This window comes from Ammospiza caudacuta, chromosome Z (assembly GCF_027887145.1).
Source record: "Ammospiza caudacuta isolate bAmmCau1 chromosome Z, bAmmCau1.pri, whole genome shotgun sequence".
Taxonomy (NCBI): Eukaryota; Metazoa; Chordata; class Aves; order Passeriformes; family Passerellidae; genus Ammospiza; species Ammospiza caudacuta.
This window is the reverse complement of record NC_080632.1, coordinates 46664289-46689837: the sequence shown is the minus strand read 5'-3', so window position 1 is coordinate 46689837 and position 25549 is coordinate 46664289. Positions and strand designations below refer to the sequence as shown.

The window sequence follows — 25549 nt, the reverse complement described above, 5'->3', positions numbered from 1 at the left end:
GAGTGTGTATATATATATATATATATATATATACATACATATACACAGAGATAGCCTTAACTCAGATACATGTACTTTCCACAATAAGAAAGCTGCCTATTATTTGCTTATTATAAGATCAAGGACAAGCCAAGGACTATTCCTCTTCTGCCCCACTGAATACTAGTTACTCCCCCTGAACTCAGGTAGAATTATCTTGCACAGGAGCATACAAGATAAGGAATTTTAACATGGGAGAATCTTTGAACTGGACTTGCATTTAAAACCACAAAGTAAAAGCTGAGCCTGCACTGAGCTGACTACAGTTCAGCTGAGAAATACATAGGTGAAGTTAATGCACCTACTGTCAATTTCCCATAGCTTAACTGAAGTACAGAAATAATCCAGAGGAAGGCCTACCATTGCTCCCAAGCACCAAGTTAAAAACTGCATACAAATGAACCTGCATCCACCCACAAAACAAAGACTGCAGGTATGACTTCCTCTAGCCAAGAAATAAAAAAAGCAAACACAAAAAAACTCCAAAAAACCCCCCAAAACCCAACAACCAACAAAAAAACCCCACCCACCAATGAAGTTATACAAAACACGTGAATACACAGAATGCTGCATTTCAGCTGAAGCATGCTTTTCTGTAGGGGAAGAGGGTGAGTATGATGGGGTAAGAAAAAATCAGGTTTGCTATAAAAAGAAGGCACCATTGGCAGCTTAAAAAGGAATACATAGAAGACTAAATACACATGGTTTTAGAACTGCCCTGCTGTTTCAGTGTTCATTGCATCCTTTAGGTTCTTGTGATAGACTGGGGTACATAGAAGTAAACATATCTCCTCTTGCTACAGGAACAATTTTTTTAACTTGCTGATACCTGGTTTTAACACCATTTTACAGCAGTGTTGTGTGTTTTACTGAAAATGAACTCAAGGTACACAGAAGCAAATATTACAATCAGATAAAGACACACATTTATTTAAATTTAGGAACCTGTTCACTCATTACTATATCTTCTTTCCCCTCCCCACCCATTCATTTTTTATTTTTAAGAGTAGTATCAGGTGTGATTCAAACTTTATAGTACTAGAATAGCACAGAAGCACTACACAGTGTAGTATTATTTCCATGTCCACAGCTGGCACTACTTCCTCTGAGAAAAGTACTGTTAAGTGACAAAACCAGTAGGACTGGAAAGTCTTGAGACTCCCATCTTCTTTCTGTCAGCTCCAGCAAAACTTCCTGGAACCTTGTGCAACACCTTTTGGGGAAAAAAAAGCCACTTTTCTAGAGATAAAAATTTCAATGGTTGATCTCATATGATAAAAATGTTATATGTAAAACATTATTTTAGTTCACAAAGCTCAGAATTTAACAGTTTCTAGTTCATCAGAAGACACCAAAACAATGGCAACACAGACATAAAAAACAGATATGCAGTATACAAAGATCTAGAAAGAGCAGTTGTTCCAATGCCACATAGTAAATACAGTTTTAACCCAAAAGTTAATCAGAAAGATACTACAGTGAAAGTCATTCCTTGCCCATCCCCACAGAAAACTCAGGAAGAGTCAGAAAAATTGAATTTAGAATTAGCAGTATACCAGCTGAAGAAGAAACATACAAAGGAGGAGGGGAAAGGAAGAAGAAAATGGGCCACTGACCTAGGAAAACACAAAACAGAAGTGCAATGAAATTGCAACAGATGTCTACTATGACTAGTAAATGTTTGGAGGCAGTAGAAAAGGAAGACAAGATTAATTTTTTTAAACTTTGAATATTGAATTGCCTGAGAACCTCTCAATTGCAAGAAACTTCTGCCATCACAGTGAGGTTGATAGCCTCGACAGCTAAAAAGTTAGGCTTTATTTTATTATTTTTTTCATAAAAATAAGCTATTTTTTTACTGGTAGACAATAAGATATCAGACAAATCAAAGATTTTCTCAAATCATAAAGGCTTTTGCTTTCAAGCAAATACACGCATATTATTCTAGACACACGCATTAGTAAAAATACAGGCTACAGGCTATATCAGCTAACTATTAAAACCCCCAACGACCTAGTTTAGGTCGACAAGAGACACATGTAAGTAATTCTCATTTCCACTTGATTTAGTGGATATGTCACTATAAAAAAATGCTCTTAAAAAGACAACCGAGTGTTGCAAAATAGAAGGCATAACTGATTGGACTTTTCTGGAAGAAAATAAGACTTATTAAGGGAAAAAAAAGAAATGTATTAATCACATGTTTGTGATACTGTTGGTAGGTTTATTTTTTGTGCATTGTGGGCTGCTGATTACCCCACAGAGAAGGCAAAACCAAGTGTTTCACCTTTCTGAAATACATAAAATTTGTTATTTAAGTTGCTATTACCATATTAGAAAGTTCTACACGTAAAACCAAATTAATTGCTACTTAAAATTGGCAATATTTAGTGATGGCTTCTGTCAAGATATACCATTATTCAATAATTCAATTACCAACAATGTAATTTAAAGTCATTTCTTAACAAAGGAATCACTCTATGTCCAGTGAACAAGAGGTCAGACCAGCTAAGGGATACCTAGATTTTTTTCTGCTTTGCCACAGACAACCCATGATGATCCCCTAGCTTCAACTCATCTCCATCTACCTGCTGTAAAACAAGGATAACAGTATTTTCCTTCCCACTAGAGGGACTCAGGGAATAACTACACAAATAAAATAAGGAACGGCTTACAGATTCTGCACATAAGTGAGGTTGCTAAAAAATGTAATTACAAAGCACCCTTGGAAGTACATTTTCTTTCCTTAACTTGCTCTAGAAGGCAAAAGATTCAGCTTCTGTTAAAAACTAGTCCCTATTTCGCTTACTGTGTCTTTGCCTCAAGCTGTCTTAAGAGACAGAAATTAGATTCAGGATCTGACTGAGCAACAAATACAAATGAGCTCTCCATTATTTTAAGATATCACAGAAGAGAGACCTGAAAGTTTTTTGCTTTTTTTGCTGGATCTCTAATTTTTACTTTGATTGGCTGATTTCTCAAGAAATACCAGTATTCAGCAACATGCTTCATGTTCAAGCTACATAATGCTTTTAAGTAAACTCATTCCACCTTACACACCGGAGAGGAACAAAAGTGTATATCAAAGTAAGATTTATATTTGAGTATTTTGATGTATAGTGAGTTTAACTCTGAATGTAGAAGATCCTTTGTTCAAAAAAATTTAATAGTTACATCAGCATAATGTCTTAACACACTTAAAATATTCTTTTCCCCAGTCCTATAAGCAAGTACCTAACTCATATTTAAATCTTTTAAAAGTGCAACTCAGTGTGAAGCTAACTGCGTCTTTCCAAGGGCTGACTCTCACGTTAAAGACCATCCTACCTTCTGCCCCACCCTTTGCAAGACATGACATGAAGCTGAAGCAGCAGAAACAAAAATGTGCTCATGCTAGAGTCCTTGAAGTTCACCATTCAGAGTACTCATGGAAACCCAATTTCATCTTGACTTCAATTAAAACACCAGACGTCTTGAAACAGTGGTGAGTCAGGCACAAGTTTCCTTGTGAGTGCCAGTGACAGCCACATTCACCAGCCACAATGGTTTAATCCACCACAGGTTCTCTAGAGATTATCCGTGAAGTACTGACATGGAAGCACATACTATACAGACTTCAAAACTGATGAATGCACTTGGTGGGCTATTGTCATCTACCTTACCTGGCTAGGGGGCATGGGAAGCCCCAGAATACAACCCTGCCTTTGATGTGGTCTGATACTCCCTTTAAACTAGTGGCTGCAAAACACATCAGCTTGGTGCCAGCTGGAAACTCCCCCACGACAATAGAATGCAAAAGTGGGCAAATCTGGTGGCTTTCCACGACTTCTCACCCTTCACATTTGTAGCAGGGATTCACTGAGGCACAGAATCTGTCTTTTGTTTCCTCCCCAATGTAAGCATGTCTCTCCTATACAGTACCAAACAATTGATTTGATTTTGAAAAATTGTGGATAGATGTACATAGGGAAGATGCAGTATGTTTGTATAGTTTTTGTATACAGACACAACTCTGACCAGCTACAATCATAAGAAAAATATATGGTTTCTTTTGACACTGAAATTTGCCTGTGCTCTTTAATTATTACTGCAAACCACGAGACTAAAATTATTTTACTGCATTTTTCACTTTAAATTCCTCTGAAATATCAGTATTCAGAAATTTCAAGTTTCATAATTTTTAAACATTTAATTATACTCCTAATGGAGACAGTAGAACAAAAACATACTTGCAATTTGGTTTGCAGTAAGCATGCATAAAATATTCTTCTAATCTTGTTAGCAATTCTAGCATATTTCATCCATTCTCCAAATATAAGAACAACAAAACCAAGGATAATCTATATCAAAAGGGCAAAAATGCAGTTCTTACAGCAGTGCTCACCTGCAAGTAATTTACCATTTTCACACAACACAAGATAAAACTTTGCATTTAGATTAATTAGATTTTTTAGCTTAAGATACCATCTACATTTGCTTTAATGACTGAAAGCATAAATACTTGTACAGTATTCTGAAGGTCTCCACAAAGTTCGAACACAACAAATATAAATATCTGCATTATAAATACAGAAGAGTCAAAAGTTGCCAGTTCTAAACACTTTTCTCTAAATAACATGCTACACAAAACTTAGAACACTACAGCACAAAAACTTTAAGGAAATGTAATTAGCAAATCTAGCAATTCAAAAACCTATCAGATAAAGCTAAGGATACAAGAAGAGAAAGATAGTTTCAAAAGCTCTTCAGCACTCCCAATGAAGAAACTAGACGGTATAGAATACCATAAAAAATGACAGGAAAAGATAAAGACCATAAAAATATAGCACAGGTACCCCTTATGCAGATTTACAATGCATAAATAGAACTGCAGTGAATTATTGCCCAATGCTTTCTTTTGCATCTCAATTATCTCAATTACCCAAAATGGCCAACACCACAGTATTTTCTCCCTGATGTTCAGCACCACTAAATATTTCCCGTTTGAGCATTTATTTGTAAATAAATTACAGCATAGAATTATTCAGCAACAGCACTTCTGTGCACAGGTATATATTTAGGAGGGCAGTTTTTTCTTCTAAATAATTTTTCTTAGATTAAATCTCACTATAACACTCCTAATTCTGGAGGGACCAAAGCATACTGATTCATCGACCTCTCCACAAATGAACAAAGTATGACCTGACTACAATAGCAAAGTTCCAAAAAAGTGCTTTCTTTTTGGATTGAAGTCAAATGTTGTGATGTCTCAAGTTTCCTTAGTAAACCATGTATCACTCACTTTCTGCACATGGAAATATCAGGCAACTCAAGAGCTGTAGGAAGGTATGGAATTCTGAAGCAACAGAGCTGAATGAAAAGGCACTAAACACATTAAGATACAGGAACCAGAAAGTTACAGCTGACACAGGAATACTTCTAGGCCAGCATAAAGAGAACTCGGTCAGTGGTTTTCATTAGCACTTTCTTCTAACTGTGTGTCAGATCTTCCCATACATAACAATTTTCATTAAAGAAATTATCAAAAGTAGCAAATAATCTTTTTCACACCTAGGTCTGGAATATCAATGACCTGATCTACTAGAACTGTTAATTCAACTTAATCCAATTAGAGATAGTTAAGAATTCATATATTTAGATAAGCAGGGTCACACACATATATGATATAGTAAATCCATAAGAAACACTTACTGGATAATTTTTTTGGAGGGATGGAAGGATGGGTTCAGGTAAGGCTATAAAAAAAAAGGTCAAAATTGCTGTGATTCATGTAATTCACATGGAAGCAATAGCATATCAACTACACCAAAGAGTTGCACTGAAATTCTATCTTATAAAATTTAACAATAACTTTACTTTCATGCATTTCATAAAATAAGTTATTTGGCAAACATTTCTATTACTATATTTAGTACTGTACAGTACAATAGGACTTTTATTCAGCTAATGAAAGGTCTTACCAAGATACTACTATATGTAAAAGGCATGAAAAGTTCTATAACAGCTGGGTATAGCTTTATTTCTGAAGTTCATATTCAGAATTCATAGCTATGGGAAAATCATCTAGATTCTCTAAATGAAAAATTAGAGCTTCAATCATCTTTTTTCCTTACATCTAATACAATTCTACAGTTACTGCAGAAGAATGCGTTTTTCAGCTGCCAAGTATTACATAATGAGTCTCCCAATGTAACCTATTAAAAATGCTGAACACACTTAGTAGGCATTGCCAGCAAAATTCCCACAAAATACACAAATACAGCCTAATAGTATTAGCTGGTCTGCTAAACGGCAAATATGTTATGAAGATCATGCCGTCATTAACAATACTAACAAACACAAAATTATCTAAATATTGGTTACTTTTATGAAAACCATGGATTGAGAGTGCATCTATAGAACTATATAAATTAGATACATTAAAAAAAAATCACTCAGATTAGGTGGTCCTATAGATGACTCAAAATCCCAAAGTAATTACATCCTACTCAAGCAGCTATAGAACTGTCAGAGCACTCCTCAAACTAAGGCTTTAACATCATGTCTTCAGCATGGTTTAAGAAATTGGTCTACAATATTCACTATGGAAAATAACAAACTCTTGGTCTTGAACTCGGGACTTAGTTCACTCTTTTATAAGGTCTTACAGGCGAAGAGATGTCACAGAATCCTTTTTCCATAGGGTCTAAGAATCAGAATAGCAAAATTCTTAGAATGTGCTTGGAGTATCTTCAAAGAGTAGAACATATTATCAGGACTGCTAAGAAAATTACCACAGTTGCTTCAATAACATTTTTGTTTGTGAGTGTTCATGTTTCTGCACCATCTTGGATACTTTCCAGTTCTCTACCACACTAAATTAAAAGGCAACAAAATCTGAGCAAACAATCAAGGTGTGTATGCTTTAGTAAGTTTTACTAAGAGGATGGACGGGAGGGGAAAAATTACCACTTACCACTAGCATTTGCCCTATGAGTTTGCTTTTCTTACTGTTCAAGTTAATTAGACATATTATCTGGAAGAAAGCTCATGTACAAGATACTGATGTATCTACAAAATAAACTGAAGCCACACTAAACTTGGGTCCAAAGACATCCACATAAGTATACGAATATGGAAATAATTATAGAAAATAAATTTGCCTAGCAAAGGCAGGAACACTAGTGCAAAAGAAAGGTATTATTTTTTTTCTCCGCAGTATCAACAAAAATACTATTAGAAATTCTAGGACACAGGCTATTTTCAGGAACATCACATGCATATAGCAGGAGAAAAAAGCTTAAAATCTGCATGAATAATACATCAGAACCTAAAAATCTGATGCTTAGATGCATGTACAGTGTGCAGGGCCACACCTCAGGGTCTTTTTTTTCATGCTTTTTTTCCCCCACAGAAAAGGCTGAGGAAGCACAGGTAGAAGGCTCCTCTTTGGTTTCTGGACTGCTGATCTTCCCAAGACAGCTGACTGATCACACCTTTGCATGAAAATGATTATTTGAACACTTTTTTTCCTCCTTCATAGAGAGCTGTGGCGGCTGCCAGAGAAGACTACAGATGACTACTTATGCATTTTTGTGAAGTAGTACTTGAGTTTATTTTATAGCTACACAGTGTCCTCCAGGTACATTTTTTTTCCAAACCTCTTTAAAGGTGGTAATTCTGTCTCCAAAGAGCAGGTCCACTTGTTAAAGACAAATGCAACACTAAAGAAATGGAGTAAAACTCACTTTACTTCAAAGTATTTCTGTGTAGGAGATACTTGTTTTACTTCATTCAACAGGGAAAACTACATCAATATGAACTTAAAAGGGACAGTTTAAACATGTAAAAAATACTTACTCTGTAAATAGTGCAAAACCATCAACACAAGACTATAGCTGCTTAAAGTACCACGACTGGCATCATTTATCTTATGAAAACTTGCCCACTTCTTAATAACAAGTACTAATGGACGAACTCGATTCTCAACTGCAAGTAAAATAAACACATCTCAAAAAAGTACATTTACCTAGATAGCAATTAATCAACATTTGCTCTTACTTGATCAACACGATAGTTTTCTATTCTAAGGTTACATTCTGCAGGCATTTTATAGAATTTACTTACAGAATTCTCCAATTACTATCCATCCTATAAAAATCAAAATATAGTACTTGCATTTGCAAACAGCCTTTTGAATAGTAAAATCCGCAGACACACCACGAGATGTATACTAGGAAATTTGCAAAGCATCTTTCTACTTCTAAGGACTCTCCAGTTCATTGCACCAATTTCCCCTGAAAAAATTTGCTGCCAGGACAGACCCTATGTTATTTTTTAATTTAGGCTATAAAAACTTTGAAGGCAGGGAAAAGAATTATTGTAGTTGGAGGACACAGCTGATTCTTAAGTTTACATCAGAATACATGACAGCAGTAATCCCTGTATACCAACATAAATTTTAAATTTGCCTTGTCCTCAATAGCTTTTCATGCAGATGACATGTTAGATACAATATGTCTTTAAATTAATATATATGCATTTCATGAGGAAAAACATATATACAGCCATATGCCATGTATGATCTTTTGAATTTCTGGTAAATATAGATAACCTTCTAATTGAAGTATTAATCTATGTAGTTGAACACCACCCACCACAAACTCCTGGGACTCTGCAGAATAGTTTATTATTTGCAGGTATGCAGAAGCAGATAATCAAAAAAAGCTTATACATTCTGGAGTGCTTTTTCTAACCTGACATCATCATACTAAGATTTTGTATTCTGCTTATCAGGACATGAGGACAAAAGACATCCTACAACTGCATCAGTTGGGGCACTCTCTGTTATTCTGTAAAACTATCAAGCATGATTTTCTCACAACATATTTAGAGTGGCTCAGAACACATGCTGACGTAACTGGTACTCTTCTCAGAATTTATGTACTACTACATCTGGAACACCTTTTGGAAACAACCAAACTCCTTAACACCAATCACCTTATTTCGGACATTGCTCACCAGTGGTTAAACAAAAAATATAACTTAGTACACCAATTATGAGATGCCAAAAAAGTACTGTAGCGATACCACATGAAGATGCATTAATTGGAATAGAATTTTTCCATGAGAGAAAAATGCAAATAGGTTCCAGTTTCAAACATCGCTATTTTGTGTCACAGCAGAAAAGATCTTTTTTAGTTGACCTCATTTTGAGATATTAAATTCTGTCTGCTGGTGCATGTAACTAGTACATGACAAAGTAAGTGTACAATATGGCAGCAAACTTTGTCTGATGGTTCAGTACAAGCTACCTCTCAAGAAAATGCTCAGTAATATTATTTGCACAAAGCTAAAAAGTCCAGCCTCCACTATCTGAAAAATATCTAGCAAAAACTGCTGATTAATCACAGACATGCCCCCTTCAACAAACTCCTGGTAACAACAGCATAGACTTTGCCTTCTAGCTCTGCCTAATCTACCTACATTTTCTGTGGATGTTTTGTGTCAGCCTGCCTTTATCATCCTTGATTTTTCTAGAGCACTCATGCACCCACACTGAAGAGTTAACTTCAAAAGAGACAGAAGAGCATCCACAGAAATTTTTTGAGTTTTAGCTTTTTTATCATGTTCACTAAGATAGTCCCTTGTTTGCCTGAGCGTCTAATTTGTTCCAATGGAAAACAGACAAATACATCTTCCACATTAAAGGTAATTTGATAATTTTTTCCCCTATTCAGGTTGAAGACCTTAAACTACACATGGACCTTCAACTACACATTTAAGTGAGCAGGATAATACATATAAGGCTATCTATCCCTGCTCATATGACTTACAAAAAGTACGGAGACAGTCTGATAAAAGCTTCCATTAAGTTTTGTGTGCCCTATGTCACGTGAGTTTTCTGGTCTAAGGAAGACAAGACAGACAAGGTATATGCGGTATGATATTTAGGAAGGTCCAGAACATTGAGAAGACAATGTTTTCAATCACAGGTCTCCCTTTGCTATTAACTCACTCTTTGACCTCAAGAAATATTATTTGCCTTCACCAGGAAAGATGAAGTTAACTTTGCTGGCCTTATAAAAGTGAGCACTACAGCAGAACAGAAGAGAAGGTGCGATACTAGGACTGCTTCCACCGCTCTTTTCCCATCTGGACTTGTCTGCCCTGCAGTGATTTTCTGACAAAAAACAATCTGTGACAGAAGCTACAAACAAGTATATCAACATTAGACTTCGTGAAGTGACTGCTCAATGATTACTTCCTAATATTTTTAGTATTTGGAAGCAAATCCTTTCCCAGCCCTAGACTTTCTTGAACATATGAAGGAATTACAGTTAACCAACTGATCCAGGACAAGTTGTAGACTCTCCTAGTAACATGAATATGGAACACAAACTAGTTTGACTGAAATGTTAGTAACAACTAGTGAAGGCAGCTTCTATTGGTAACTGCCTACCCTAAATAGAAATTCCTTTATGCAAGAACTGAAGAAGAGGGTAAAGGAATAAATGCAAATGGCCTAGAAGAAAAAGGCTGAGGCACACTTCTTTATGTACTTATCTGACAAATGACATTGCAATGCTAAGAAAGAAACTCTTAGTTTACCACTAAGAGCGTTGTTGTTATTACCTTCCTTTCACAAGGCTGTTTCACAATCTCTCCCTAAAATGCAAACTCCTGAGCAGACACAAACCAATTTTGATTCGAGATTAGTATAAACACTGAAGCAGTATTTTGGATTTTCCAAGCAAAGACTCTGCAACAGCAAATAGACATAGCTGCTATCAGCCATCCATACTGCCATTGGCTGTAAGGAAATAAAAGAAGCTGGAGATTATACCACTAGATAACCATTATTATCATGATCTTATTATCTGCAGGATACCTGAAGTAGGCCTTGTAGTAGATATATGGACCAGCATATGAAAAATCTTTTTTATCTTCTGAATATTATAATATTTAGTTAAAAACATACAGCTGTTTTCTCCATGTATTTACAATGAGCAAGAAGGACTTATCTTAAAGCCACTTAATGTAGCTAAATAGGTAATTATATATATAGTAATTATTAAATTTTCATAAAATATCAATATCAAAATACAAACTCTAAAAGCAAAGTTTAAAGAAATAAGAAAATACAATAAAAACTTACTGAATGCATAGCTTCTCAGAAGGAATGTATTTCTTATACCTATCACATTGTTTACATTCAAGTCGAAATCCACATTGCTATTAGGGAGAAAAAAAAAATGAAGCATCATGGTATTTAATTTCTGATTGTTTACTACCTACTTTATGACAGATATAGAGAAAAGTAATTTTAATATAAAGCCATAGAAACGGTCTTCAGAGTTTTAAATGCCGTGATTTAGTTTTGTTTATAGCACCTAAGCCTCTTAAAGACTTGAACTCCTTTGTTATAAAGATGTTATTGTTGTTTTAAATGAAGAATACATGTAGATATAAATTTAAGACTTTAGGAAACTTAGGATGTCTTTTCTAATTTTTTATCAAATCTTTCTCCACCTACACTTGCAATACATTATTTATTACAGAAAACTTTTGATACCAGGAAGGATTCTCTGGGGTATTAGTTTAGGATGAACTGAGAAAGAGAACTGGAAGAGGTCAGAAGGTAAGATCAAAGGCTTGTCGGGAAGCAGAACCAGCATTAGAATAATTTCCTGGGAAATACTACCAAAAAAAATATGGCAGGTCTTTAAGTGCAGTTGATCTTCTCTTATTTTTACAGCACTATAAACCCTCAAGTTTAAAGGTTATAAAAGAGAATAAATACTAACTGAATGCTTCCTCATTCACTGAATCAAAGTAAGGGGAAACAGCCATTTTCAGTTATATATGAAATACATACATATTTCAGTTATTGGTAACACATTAGAATGTTCATCTCCAGATACAGAGATAACACCCATCAAATTCAACCACCTTCCCCCAGCATATGAAAAAAACTCCTAACTCCTCTCACAGGAAGCTTGTAATGTTTAGTTTCAATTTTGGCATAGACAGGCCTAGTGCCCTATGCACAGGATAGCCAATCAATTTTTCAAGACCTCTGTGAAAAAATGCATGCATATGCATTTTTTGTACATCTTAGTCTACAAAAGACAAGAGACTGCTAAAAGACTAGAAAGAGACAAATGCTTAAATGAAAAGACAAAACATGGTGGTGACAGGTTATGTAAGAGTAAGATAATTGTAAAGACAGAAAACAAAACAAAAATGAACTACAACAAAAAAAAATCCCAACCCAAAATGATGACATTCACTGTCACTCCTCTTCCACAAAAGCAATGTGGAAGATGGAAAATCAGATGGCGAACAATATTGCTGTTTACTCTGCAAAAATATAATGTGCTGCTTCTTGTCTGAGAAGATCACACTTTGATTTAGTGGAAAATAAAGAGTTCTATAAATCCTATCTGTAAGGTATACAATTATCATGACTTATTTTTTGAAATCGGTGCTTACAAACAGACTTCAGTCTCCTCACACAATCACTTCTATCTGTTCCATACTAAAGGTCTCTTTTTAAAAAACTTTATTTTCTCAATTTAAATTGGGGAAAAAATATTCTTGCTATAATCCCATAACTCATTCAATATTTGGACCAGGAATGTATAATTTCATTTATGTATGAAAACTACCATTGCTATATGTAGCTAATCCAAATAACCCAAATTTTAGCTTGACAAGTACCATACTTCCAGGAAGCATGAAAGAAACAACCTTCTTTACTGTTAGAAGAGAAAGTAAAAAACATTACAATTTTTAAAAGAAGGTAGGCAATTACACTCAAGTAAATATGGGACTGGGTGTAAATGAAGAAAAAAGTGTAAAGTGAAAACTCTAACAAGTGTGTATAATCTCAGAAGAAACAAAAGCTTAAACTGGTGATATAGTTTAGTTCAAACTGTAAACATGAAAGATTTAGCTTTATCAGGGCAGGAACCTAGCCATGATAAAGTTATACCGTGATAGAAACATGTTGTGATATGCTTTCATAGGGAGAGGCCAGAGAAGCATGCTTATTTGTTCTTAAAAGACAGAGACAGGGTTACAAAATTTGAAAACTGTATAGACAGGTTAAGAGAGCTACATTGTTCAAAGTCCAATTTACAAAGAAGGATGAAACTATGTCACTATAGGAAACTGATAAATATCAGCATTACAAAACTAAGCCAATTAACATTACTCAGATTGTCAACACATTTCAGTGTTTGCATGACTTTTTCCTGTCACTTTAATCACACACAATAAGAAAGGCATCATTATCTGTCCTAGTGCAATGCACTAAATTATTCTCATGTCTTCATAATGAATATACAATGAATACAAGAAAATATCACCACAAACTAGTTTGTTTCAGTGTTCTTTGTACAGCTCAACATTTATGTCTGCACAGCAAGCAAAATTATATTTCACAACAGTTTTCTTCCTACCACTGTTTTTCTGTCAAACTATTTGTTAACTTGGAGTCCACTATGTACAAATAATCCACCAGAAATATGTGATACACTGCTTCTAATTCACATCACAGGAACTAAACAGTATCTCAACCATAGGAGGTGATTCAGACCATCAAGGCAATAAGCTGACTGCCACTGCATGCTAGCTCTACAAACTTGTCATAACAACTTACAGCACCACACAAATAAACACATAAAATGGTGGGACTACTTGTAAGGGCAGTGCACATATAGAATGCTTTCCCATGTCAAAGTTTAAAAGATTAGGCTGAAGAGAATACTTGCCTGACTTTATCCCTGAATTTCACTATTGGCACTTTTGCTCTGATCAGCTGAGGTCGCTCAATGTAACTTGCTGAAAGGGAGGAAAATATGCAATTAAGTTTCATGCAAGATGCAGATCTTAACGGAAGACCCTGTAATAGAATCTAATCGACTGATCTATCGCAAATAGCAGCTTATTAAATTTAGCAGGGTTGTACAAAACTAAGTAACATTTAGCAACTGTAGCAAAAAAACAACCTATGTAAGCAGGTGGAACACCCCCCACACTAAACATTAGAGAAGAAGTAAATAGAACATGAAGACTGAGGGAAATATATTCCAGAAATTTTAACATAAGGAATGTAGTACTACAATGCTTTCATGGAGCAGTACTTGTAATACAAATCCTGAATTGTTATAATTAAGATACAAAAATAAAGGAGAAGGAACATATCCAACCAGGATGGGCTAATGATAGGCTCAAAACTTGTTCTGAAAACTGTTCATTTGAATTATAAACAACATACCAAGAAATTCTACTGAAAACATGAAAACACTTTCTATCAAAAATGGGGTAAGCTTTATCTGCCTTATGTTTTAATAGTGATAGGACATGCAATAAATCCACATTGATGATTATCAGATGATTACCTACACAGTATGCTACCAAATGCACCCTCCACATGCAGCTCCCCAAAGCTATTGCATCAGCCATACTGTCATGAATTCCCTAGATTTCGTGACACCTCAGTCTATATTCAATAGTTTCCTATAATCCTGAATGAATATTGTGACCAAGAAAGCAATAAAGAAGAAAGAAAGGTAGAGCCTGTAGGTTGTATGGTATGAATTTGGTCAAAAGCTGTGATTTTAGTAATTACTTCTGTTGCCAAATCTAGGACCACTTGAATTTGTCCACATCCAACATCATATATTTTCCCATTGTTTTTATAAATTAACCTCAGATTAGCATAAATAAGCATGCACAGTACAAGTAATACAGACAAAAAAATAACCTTGAATAAAATGATTTTTTCTTTCCCTCCAGAAAAAACAACAAGGTACTTCTATCAGCTGAACAGCCAGCATAATCTCCATTGCTTTTGGATGATAAATTCAGATTTGGTGGAACAAAATCTGTGCAATACTCAATTAAAACAAATCTTTTTTTGAGACTTTCTGAAACTGTTTTGTGGATATGCATGTTCAGACAGATTTGACCTGAGGCAATCTTTTATCTGGATTTTAATGCATCACACAAACCTAAGCAACACACAGACTGGCACACAGAATAAAAGACAATCTTACTAATTTACTGATGTTAAAGAGAGAATCTTAAATGAACGAATTCAATTCATCCTCACTGTCTGCTAAATTAACACAAGCATCCTCTCTTTCTAGCTGCACCTTCTGACACATCCAGGCATCTGTCCTCCAGCATCGCAGAATATTTTTAAAGCAAGAGTCTAAAGCATGCAGAGCTCTCTGTCTCCTCTCTATTCACTAACAAATTTATGACAAAGATTCCCAATGTACTAACACATGGTAGGCAATGTTAGACGTCTACCTGTATGCCACACCAATTCAACTTTCCTCACTTTGACCCTTCCTAAAGCTCTTCAGAGGTTAACTGAACTCATTCTAGGGACAACACACTTCCAAACACATTCTTGTCTGCAAATGCCTCCCTACACCTGATGGATGCTTGTGTCAAATTAGCTGGCTAAGAAAAAAAAGATACATCCCAAAACATAATCCCAATCTGTTTCACAGGGTGGTAGAAACCGAGGAAGAAGACAGAAGAGGTAAGAAGAAGCTAGAAGCAGTAACTTCCTGCCAGTATTCTCTTTCTTGGCTCAGACCAATGATGCTGTTAGCAGAATCTATATTGTACCTTACACATATATACAGGGGAAGAAACAGTCACAAATACGGGGTGTGGAATTCTTGAGGATGGAGTAAGAGCCTTAGTAAAATGACTATGTGATCACGAAAGCTATGACCAGAGATACTACACTAAAATACATGAAAAGAAATCTGTGGAGCTGCTCCACAGTTTTAGGCATGTCTATGGAAAGGTCATGAACACCACTTCAGCTCAGCAAAAAAGAAGCTAAGTGGCTTCAAAGAAGACTAAGCATTGCTTCATATATAACTTATTCATGCAGAATTTCAGACTGAAGAGCTTAATTCCCTCTCTTCTTTTACATAATGAAAGATCAAGCAATTGAACAGAATATTAATCCCAAACCTGGCATATGCCAAAAAGATCTTTGACATCCTGGGCACAAAGCCTACTCTTATCGATTTGGTTATACCACAGAAGGAGAAACACAGAAGTCAGAATCCACATTAATGAAGAATCTAGGAAGGTACAACCCACCACAGGATGAAGTAACTGCTGACTTTCTGGAATTCACTCCATGATCTGCACAGTTCTTCAAAGGCATTCAACTGAGTTCAAACTCCTTTGCTTGCCCCAGCTGTTACACATTCCCACTAGACCACCATTAGGCAGATTCCACTCTGATACCCTAGTCTCAGTGCTACTTTACCTCTTTGTAAATCTAAGGGAAAATGAGCTCTTGGCTATTTATGCAGATAGTAAATACTTGTAAACCTAATACTATTATGGTGTTCTTCAAATGAATCCCACATAGATGAATCTGAAGTGGGGAATCAGTCTGACATTAACTCTCAGTGGTTTAGATATACACAAAAACAATGAATAAAATATCAGAAGCTTTTTCCCACTTTTCTCTGTTATTAGACTATTCAAAACCAGAAGACATTTTATTTCAGGTGGTATTCAAGATGCAGAATGACAATACAGAAAAGCCTCTGCTATAAGACTTAGAATTTGATGGACTAAAACTCCTTGCTCAGACTTGTTACCTTTTACAAACCTGAAACAAGCTAGAGTTTATACAAATTTTGAATCCACTTCCCAAACCTCCTAATCTAATAATCACATTTAACTCCATATGAAGGATAAAAGACATGGCACTTCAAGTTCTGAAAACAAAACAAATTGTGAAAGGGACTGATCTAATTTGCACTTGGAATACTTCCTCATTTATCCATCATAAAATTAAGGTGAAATAAGCACAGAATCACACTTTTACTGTCCTTACATTGAAATGCACAGGAGCACTGCAGACAGCAAGAACAAAAAAGGAGATGTTGTAAGAGGCACAGATAGAAAAAACTTCTCCCAAGTTGCTGAACCAAAGTGATCTGGAAAAAGGTTAAAAAAAAATCTAAAACTTTACCTATGCCAGCTTCCTTATTTCTTTTTGTCCTTCAACTCTTCCAAAAAAACAGAGCAAAACTTATTCTAAATAGCATTTTATATTTGCTCCCTGTTGTTGTTTCTCTTATATCTTGACACACGCTTTTCTAGCTTTAATGTTTGGCCCACACCATGTTTATTTCCATTCTCTCCTGTGAAGCAACAGTAAGTTTTATGAGTGCTCACACACTTGTTTAAGAACATGCTGCAGTCTCTCTTCTACAAAAGAAAGAAAGAAATACTTAACCAATATTGCCAGAGAGGTATTAGCTTAAAATTATAGGGCAGTATCATACATGCTAACAGGGCAGCAAAAATTTGAAAATAATTACCAGAAGCAGCTTCATACATTTTAGGTAGACAGGCTCTCCTTGATTTATAGTAAGCACTACCGAGAACAAGTAAAACTTCAGTGTGTTACCAACATTATTCTCATATTAAATCCAAACCACAGCACTGCATCAGATACTAAGAAGAAATTAACTATCTCACCTGAAACCAGGACACCTCCTGTTCCAGAACAACTTAACCTTGGCATAACTCAGCTATAGCTTGTAAATTAGCTAAATCTAATCATGTGCCAAAGCCTTTTGGTTTTGAACATTTTTAACCAACCTTTGTCTGTTAGTTCTATTCACATTACATCCACACACAGACACAGGACAGACTGCTACAAATAGGAATTAATGCCATAGTGATGTTAAGATTCTGAAGAGATGATGTAAGAGAACTACCACAACTAAGGGAGCCTGACAGGAGTGGTAATCTCAGCAGTGCTTTGTACTGTCTTACCTTCCATAGAATATTTTGATTAAATCAAGCTGACCAAATGCACTTGCAAGGTATCAGAGAATTACAAAATCAAAAATGGGCAAAGGCACAAATCACTTGGGGATCACTTGCACATGGCTATCATACCTTCCAATACAGGTAAACAAACCTGATTTTGTCTAAGCCTTTGTCTCAGAACAAGAGCTCTTGAAAAAGACTGCTCATTTAGAAGCTTCTTGAACCCTGAAATCACACCTATGTTATCACTGTACTATCAGAAAGCACTGCACCATAGACAGAGAGAGCACCACAGACAAACCCAGATTAATTTTCAGACTTACGCAAATGTCATTAATCAGTAGTAATAAGCATTAAATATCAGATACCTATTCAGCAATAGATGTATCAAGTAATTTTTCCAAGGGAGCTGTTAAAATCCGTGCATGCATGCATGCTTCCCAATGAAGAAATTTTCAAGTCTGCATTTAAACTTATGGTTTGTTCCTTTTAGCACTGCAGGACTGTTCAAAACATCACTATAAGGACTAGCATCAAAGATATACCACAATTCTGGGAAGCAAGATAAAGTCATTGATACCAGTAAATGTTAGAGTATTTTATAATTCAAAGGAAGATACAAAAGCCTCTTTGGAGTAAAAGGCTTTCACATTTAAGTCAAGATCTACCCATGTGAATTCTTAATCTGAAGAGAGTCTAAACAACGAGCTAAAGAAACTATGAATTGGTATGTTTTATCTGTATGTGCTGGTACTGTCAACATTTATTACTTTCTTCATTAGGCACATAAGTTAATTACTTCTCAAAAGAAAAAAATCAATTCTACACAGTCTACTGTGAGTGACATCTTATTTAACAAATTCTTAGGAGTATTTTTCCCAGGAAGACACTGCAATCTAAGATATTAGCAAGAGTTCACTAACAGAGGTTTCCCAGAAAGAACCCAGATGAGAACCTAGACAAGATGCAATTACATACATTAGTTACAACTGAGCACCAACACTTCTTCCAGAACTGCCAAATATCTTACTACCTCACTTTAGATGGTAACTTACAAAGTTTAGTACTGAAGAGTTTTTGGACTAAGCTGAGTATCCGTCTTGCTTCAGTCTTCTGATTCACCTGAAATGTGGTATTAAAATTAATGAAAAATTTTGGTATCTCTTATTTAAATATTCAAAGTAAGCATGCTTTGGTTTTAAAATGAAATTTGTTCTCAGAATAATACATGAACAAGTACACTAACACATTCCACAGCCTACAGACACATTTATAACAGTAAATGCCAGACAGAACAACCCATAATATGCAAAGTGATTAACAGACATTCAAAAATCACAGACCTAGATGAAAACCTAGCCCATTTACACAAAAATGCCCTCTTTTTCCCTTTAAATTATGCTTAAATTCTTTCAAGATTATGGTCTACTTAAATTTCTTTCAGATATCCTTTCTGTTTACCTAATTTCTACTCATAACATTTTTTCTCACAAAAAATGTTTAAGAAACTAAATAAATTTTTATGACTGATCACTAAAATGGGAAATAAAAAACCCCTTTACTTATTAGAAATTGTTTCTGCACCTAAAAGAGTTCTCTAAATAGTTTTCTTCATCATTCTAGGCATTCTGCTTCCCTTTTCCTGTATTTTTGCACTTACGAATTGAAGGTAAAGCTTTAAAAATAGGTTTTGTTTAATTTTGTTTAATAAGGGTTTAATTCTTATCTGCACATTAATGGGCTCAAAGTTTGTGGCTATTATGAGTGCAAAACTATGTTATTAAATCAAAAAGATTTTACCATTTTGTCATTTTGGGATCCAGCCTTTTAACAGCACATACATAAAACCAGACGTTGTTTTAACTACGTATGTTTTAAATTACTTACTGGCTCTTCTTTAATCACCAGGCACAAATCACCATCACTAGTACGAGTGCCAAATCCATTTAGTGAGGACCCAACCAAAAAAAGTCTGCTCTCTGTAATAGAAGAGTAACAAAAAATATACATGATGTGACATATTACAGTTTGAGAGGAAGGAAGAATCACAAACTTGAAGAACATGCAAACTGATATAAAGTAATTAGATTCAAAACATACGTGGAAAAATTAGCTGAATTTCTCTCTGGAGTTCTGTTCTGCAAAGCTCTTTTCTGTCCAAATCAATGGCCTGTTGTCGACATGCTTGAAACAACTCCAAAATCTGTTTACTTAACTGAACACACACATACAAAAAGTAAAGACACAGCTAAGTGAACATTCTTTCTTGTCACAGACGCAATTACATGAAACACAGAAGGTTGGGTTTTTTTAATGCAAAACTCAGCACCATTTCACCAACTCCACTGTCTAGAGTTTTACTGCATTTGAATTCACAATTAATAGTTCCTTTAAAACATTTCTGCTAAGTTTTTAAATTGAAATTTGTTCCATTTGTTATAAAATAGCAAACCAGAGAAAATAATTTTTGCATCATCAGTATATGCAGTATTTCAGGGAATAAGTAATGAATGACTTAAGACATTTGCTTCTGACTTCAATGTCAACAGTTTGCCTACCAGTAAGGGGGACAAATATATCATTAAAAAACCTGATTTAAATTAGCTTTCTTTTTTATCCCATATAAACTTATTAAGAAGTCAGATCTTTGTTGGAAGGAGGTACTGACTGTTTTCCTTTCCCACATTGTTATATTCTATAATCAACAGGCATATTTACACTAAAAAACCCAAAACCCTTCTGTCATGTGTGTGCAGAACAAGAAGCAGTTCTAAACTCCATTCCATTCTCTTCTATATTCCAGAACAGCTATGGCAGTAACTTTTATATTTTCTTGAAAAGAGGGAGCAAACATCTTTACAGGCCAAATACTGCATCTATTCAGAATGGGCTTCTCTCATATAACTACAGTGGGGTTTTACAAAGAAACAGTACCCTGACTTCCCCTGCCACCATATAAATGCTTCAAGCCCAAGCACAGACAAGGAGGTGATACAGAACAACAATGGCAGCCACACTTATTGATACTCCTTCTAATGGCAGCTTATCAATAAATATCCCATGATACTGTCAAAAACACTGGTAGAAATGTTTGTGGTCTCCTACAGTACCTCTAGATTCTCAAAATCACCTCATACTCAAAAGACAGAAGAAAGCACAGGCAGAGAAAGCCATTACCTCGTCCTTGGCAACAGGGAGCCTGGTTTCTGTAGGATCTGGAAACAAAGTATCTTGCAAAGGAGGGACACATCCAATTAAACTTGGTGAGCCACTCGCATGCACCACTGGAGACTGAACTGAAACTGATGCTGGGAAGGAGCGTCTACGTTCTTTTGGCAAAGGCACTGCTTGGTTAACTACAGCTGTATCAGAATCATGTGAATGAATCCGCTGCCTTTTGGCGTCATCTGGAACACTCTGTTGACTTTGTCTCCTAGAGAGAGACACTGCGTAATTCCTCTAGTTCACAAGCTCCAACTTATGATTAAAAGACAGTTTCTACAAAGTTCAAATACTAACACTTAATGACATAACTACTTCACTAAGCCCAAGTATGCTACAGAACAGGTGTGCCCATCCTAGGTACTATGTGAAACAACCCTGGAATGGGAAAAGAGAACATAAAAAAGGAGAAATAAAGCAACCCGAGAACTGGATTGATGCAATTCTTTAAGGCAAGCGTCTGCACTTAACCAACTGAAACCCAAATGACAAGTTTGTTTAAGCTGACTACAAATCTCCCAACATAGCATAGCTTGTCATAGAACAGACTGCTCAAGAGGAAAAAATGCATGCAGCATAAAACCAGGAGCTTCCTTAGTCCATGGGATAATTACGTAGTCAGCTATAACTTAATAGCTTATATTTGACTGTGCTTATTTTTTCATGTTAGATTTGGTAGTGAAATAGCATTCAGGAGATAGTACTGAAGACACACTACAGAGAACCTCCTTCCAGCTGATTCCGACAATTACTAGAAACATGTATCGACTAGTATACCTGAACAAATAAAGAGAACTGGCTTTTTCTAAAGCATTAAAAGATAATTAAACCCTACATTTATGTAAAATTTCCCTTTCTGTGGTAACTAAAATAACAAAGGTAGTAATGTAAATTCAAGTTAATAAAAAAAAAAAACAACCTACAAAAACTAGTTTTCCATAAAATCCTCTTTAAAAAAAAGAACTTACACATGCTTGAATTTAACACCTTGTGTTTGAAAAATAATATATCACATAGTTAAGAAAATTAGGAAAAACATGTAATGCGTTATCAAGAAAACATGACAATTCCCATAAAACATTGAGGGTGCACTCTTATTTTTAACTTGACAAATTAACAATAAAAGAACATTCATAGACACAAAGCAGCTTAAAGTCAAACCCACACAGACCACAATTCACTGCAGTATTAGAATAAATCACTTCTGCAAGGCTACAGATGGTGGAAGAGAAAACTAGGTACAGGAAGCCACTTCTGAGTACTAAGATTCTCAAACAGGTACAATGCTTTAAAGTGCCAATACATGGCCTGTTTCCATCAAAAAGAAAAAAGTATTCAGTATTCTAACATAACTCAAACTGCCTAAGAAATTGATACCAGAAGAGTTTCACAATGGGTACATTACAACCAATATTGGTCACATATGTAAAAGAACTTACTTTCTTCCTTGAAATGATGTCAGGGCATCTGGTGTAGACACTGGACTAACACTTCCGTAAGTCACTGGTTGCAATGTAACAGCTGGAGTAGTAGCTGGAGTAGTTTCAACATTCCCACTCAAAAGAGCTCTAGAAAGACTACAGTCCAAAACAGTCATTCATAAGATAACCAAGATACTTTTCATGGATTGGTAGTTGTTAACTGAATACTAAATTCTATAAGTCCTGTCACTTGGGTATTTTTTAGAAGGAATACATCTTTCTTTTCTATTCAACATGAAGATATATTTGAGTTTATAATATGTACTTCATTAAAAACAGGAAATGTTCACTCTTGACAGCATATGTGTAAGAAGGGGTAAGCAAACAAATTCACATAAGGAACTTTTAAATTCAAAAGCCTAAACAACACTACAGTGTCTTCAAATACAAACCCAAGAATAAACATTTCCTCCTCTTCTCATCTCCTCCCTGCTCTCCTTAATAAACAAATACAATTGAAGATCTTCAAAACTGAGCTGTGGATTAACAACTCTAATCAGTGCCATTACATCTCATGCATTATGCATCGCAGGCAAGCATATAGATTTGCAGGTCCATAAGAGAAATTATACAGCTCTTTTTTATATGCATGACATCTTAACATTTTGTGAAGTTCAGGGCAGTTCAATGTTACAAACAGTGAAAACTATCCTCCACAAAGAGAAATATTTCTTTCAGACCCAACCCCTTCTACCAAACCTTACTGTACTTACACTCCACTGTGAAGATGAAACGGAGGAATGACAATTTGCTGGTGAGACATAAGAGTAGGAGGCATATTTAGAGGAAGTTTAGTGAAGAAAGTACTCTGTTGTTGATATTTTGGAGGAAAGGGTGGACGACCCAAGTTGGAAGAATTTGGGAACATGCTCCTTTCTACTTGAAGTGAACATGTATCCTTTTATCTAAAAAAAAGAAAAAAAAAAAAAAAAGAAGAAAAGAAATTGAAATTAAGCAAAAAGAAATATCAGTTACCTTTTAAGCTCTTGGTTTAAAAATTCAAGTAAGCTAGAATATACTTCCAGGAATTGCTGAAGAGAATGGTGATCACAGGATTTACTGTCATTATAAGACACTAAACAAAAATGCTGCACACTCTCCAGTTATTGCTTACTTTATTTATGTTTAAAAGTGAATTTTTATATGATCCCCTCAATTTTTAGTTTAATTAAAAAAAAAAAAATTACATGTCACAAGATGTAACAGTTTTCATCTCAGGGAAAAGTACCATGCAACTGTGGAATTTGTTTCATATTTGAAACAGGTTCACAATATATGGAAAGAAATCCTTGAGTACATCATAAGCGCATGAAGATTCAGCTAATCATGAACTACAAGTTATGTGATTTTCACAACACAACGTAAAAAAGCAGACAAATGATAACATCAATTGCAACTAATCTAATCATGCTTTATCATACATATGTAGTACTATTTTACTGAAGAGACTCTGTCATAGAAAAAGATAGGTTTACTATCTTTTCAACTCAAAACTGATTCTGGTACAACTTCCCAGATAATTCTGACAGCCACTGTTGACAGCATTAGGACAAAGCATAAGAAAATTAATAATGAAGAGTTTATATGGTTGGGTTTGGCTTTGCTCCTTATTTCCTGTGATAACAATCCACACTAGTGAATAGTAAAAACCTGCACTAGCTCTTGCTGCACTAGCACTAAGAGAAAACTATTAGAGTTGTTCCTTTCTTTTTTTTCCCATCTGATGGGGTGGGTGAAGGGAAGCAGTATGCATTATGGAAGTTACTATTTGGATGTTCACTTTCAGTTCTGCTGAAGAAATTACATCATGTTGCATAACAAGTAAGTCACTTGACATTTAGTCTGGATGAGTATCTGCTGTCCAAACCTTTCCATTTCTAGCAGACAGAACAATTGTTAACATGCCCCATTCCTCTCTGAGCAGACCAGGCACTCTCCACAGCACACCATAGAAATAAGCAGTTTAGGGATACAATTAGCTAGTATCAGAACGATGAACGAGAATTCAAGAGTTAGGCACAGAAGAAACACATGTTCAGTTTAGCCTTTGAAACTGTAAACACCAAGAAGACAAGCAATAGAGGAGTTACCTTCCCCAACTCAAAACAATGCAGCAACACCGCTTTCTCACAACAGCGACAACGACCTTTACCGTGACCGCCAGCACGGGTTACGTCTCCAGGAATTGCCAGGCTCTCCTAAACAAGCTTCGTAACTTGCAGTCCAGTTACCTTTGTCCCTTTGGGCAGCGTTTCCAAACAAGCAGGTATTTCCCACAGAGCCCCATGAGTGAACCGCGCAGGTAAGTCCGTGCGCACAGAAACCCGCCAGCCCCCAGCCCCATGCCGGGAGAGGTGTCCGGGCCCGCCGCCACCCCTGGGGCCAGAGCCCGGCACCCCGACGCCGCTTCCTGCCGCGTCCACGCGGGACCCCCACAGAACACTCACGTAGGGCCTGAGCGGAGGCAGGCGGGGCGGGCTAGCAGCGGAGAGCAGTTCTCGCAGCCGAGCACCGTCCCGTCCCTCGGATGCAGAGACGCCGCAGGAAGGGCCGGCACGCGGCAGGAAGGGCCGGGATGCGGCAGGAAGCGCTCGCTCCGTCAGTTCCTGCGCCACTTCGCGGCCTCCTCCCGGCGCGCACGCCCCCTAGCGGCGCGGCGGGACGCATGTGCGGGGCGGCACCGTGAGGGACGGGTGGGAGGCGGCGGCGAGAGTCGGAGCGCATCTCTGGCACCCGGTCCGGCCGGGCCCGAGAGGGACACCACAGTGCAGCTGGTTTGCTTTCTACAATTACTGGCGGACTATTACTGAGCTACTGTTCAGAAGTGTGCACAAACTATTATATTTGGCTAAATACTAGGATTTGGGCAACGTGGATTATAGGCATGCTAGGATTAATCTGGAGTCACAAACATATTGAAATGCTTGCTCCCTGAAGAATGTCAGAAGCGAAATCATAGAATCATGGAAACATCAATGTTGGAAGAGACT

The 25549-nt window shown here is 36.2% G+C and overlaps 1 protein-coding gene across 1 annotated transcript in view; it reads right to left on the bottom strand.

Moving 5' to 3' along the window:
• Nucleotides 1-25121, bottom strand: part of TENT2 (terminal nucleotidyltransferase 2) — a 44455-nt gene extending 19334 nt beyond the window's left edge. The window contains exons 1-11 of the mRNA XM_058823271.1: nt 25007-25121; nt 23273-23464; nt 22518-22655; nt 21034-21289; nt 19957-20071; nt 19744-19835; nt 18912-18978; nt 13797-13866; nt 11177-11253; nt 7879-8007; nt 5731-5774 (exon numbers count right to left, since the gene is read on the bottom strand). Coding sequence (XP_058679254.1) covers nt 5731-5774; nt 7879-8007; nt 11177-11253; nt 13797-13866; nt 18912-18978; nt 19744-19835; nt 19957-20071; nt 21034-21289; nt 22518-22655; nt 23273-23427 — 1143 coding nt within the window. The 5' untranslated portion in view covers nt 23428-23464; nt 25007-25121. The remainder of the gene's footprint in view (nt 1-5730; nt 5775-7878; nt 8008-11176; nt 11254-13796; nt 13867-18911; nt 18979-19743; nt 19836-19956; nt 20072-21033; nt 21290-22517; nt 22656-23272; nt 23465-25006) is intronic.
• Between the last annotated feature and the right edge of the window lie 428 nt (nt 25122-25549).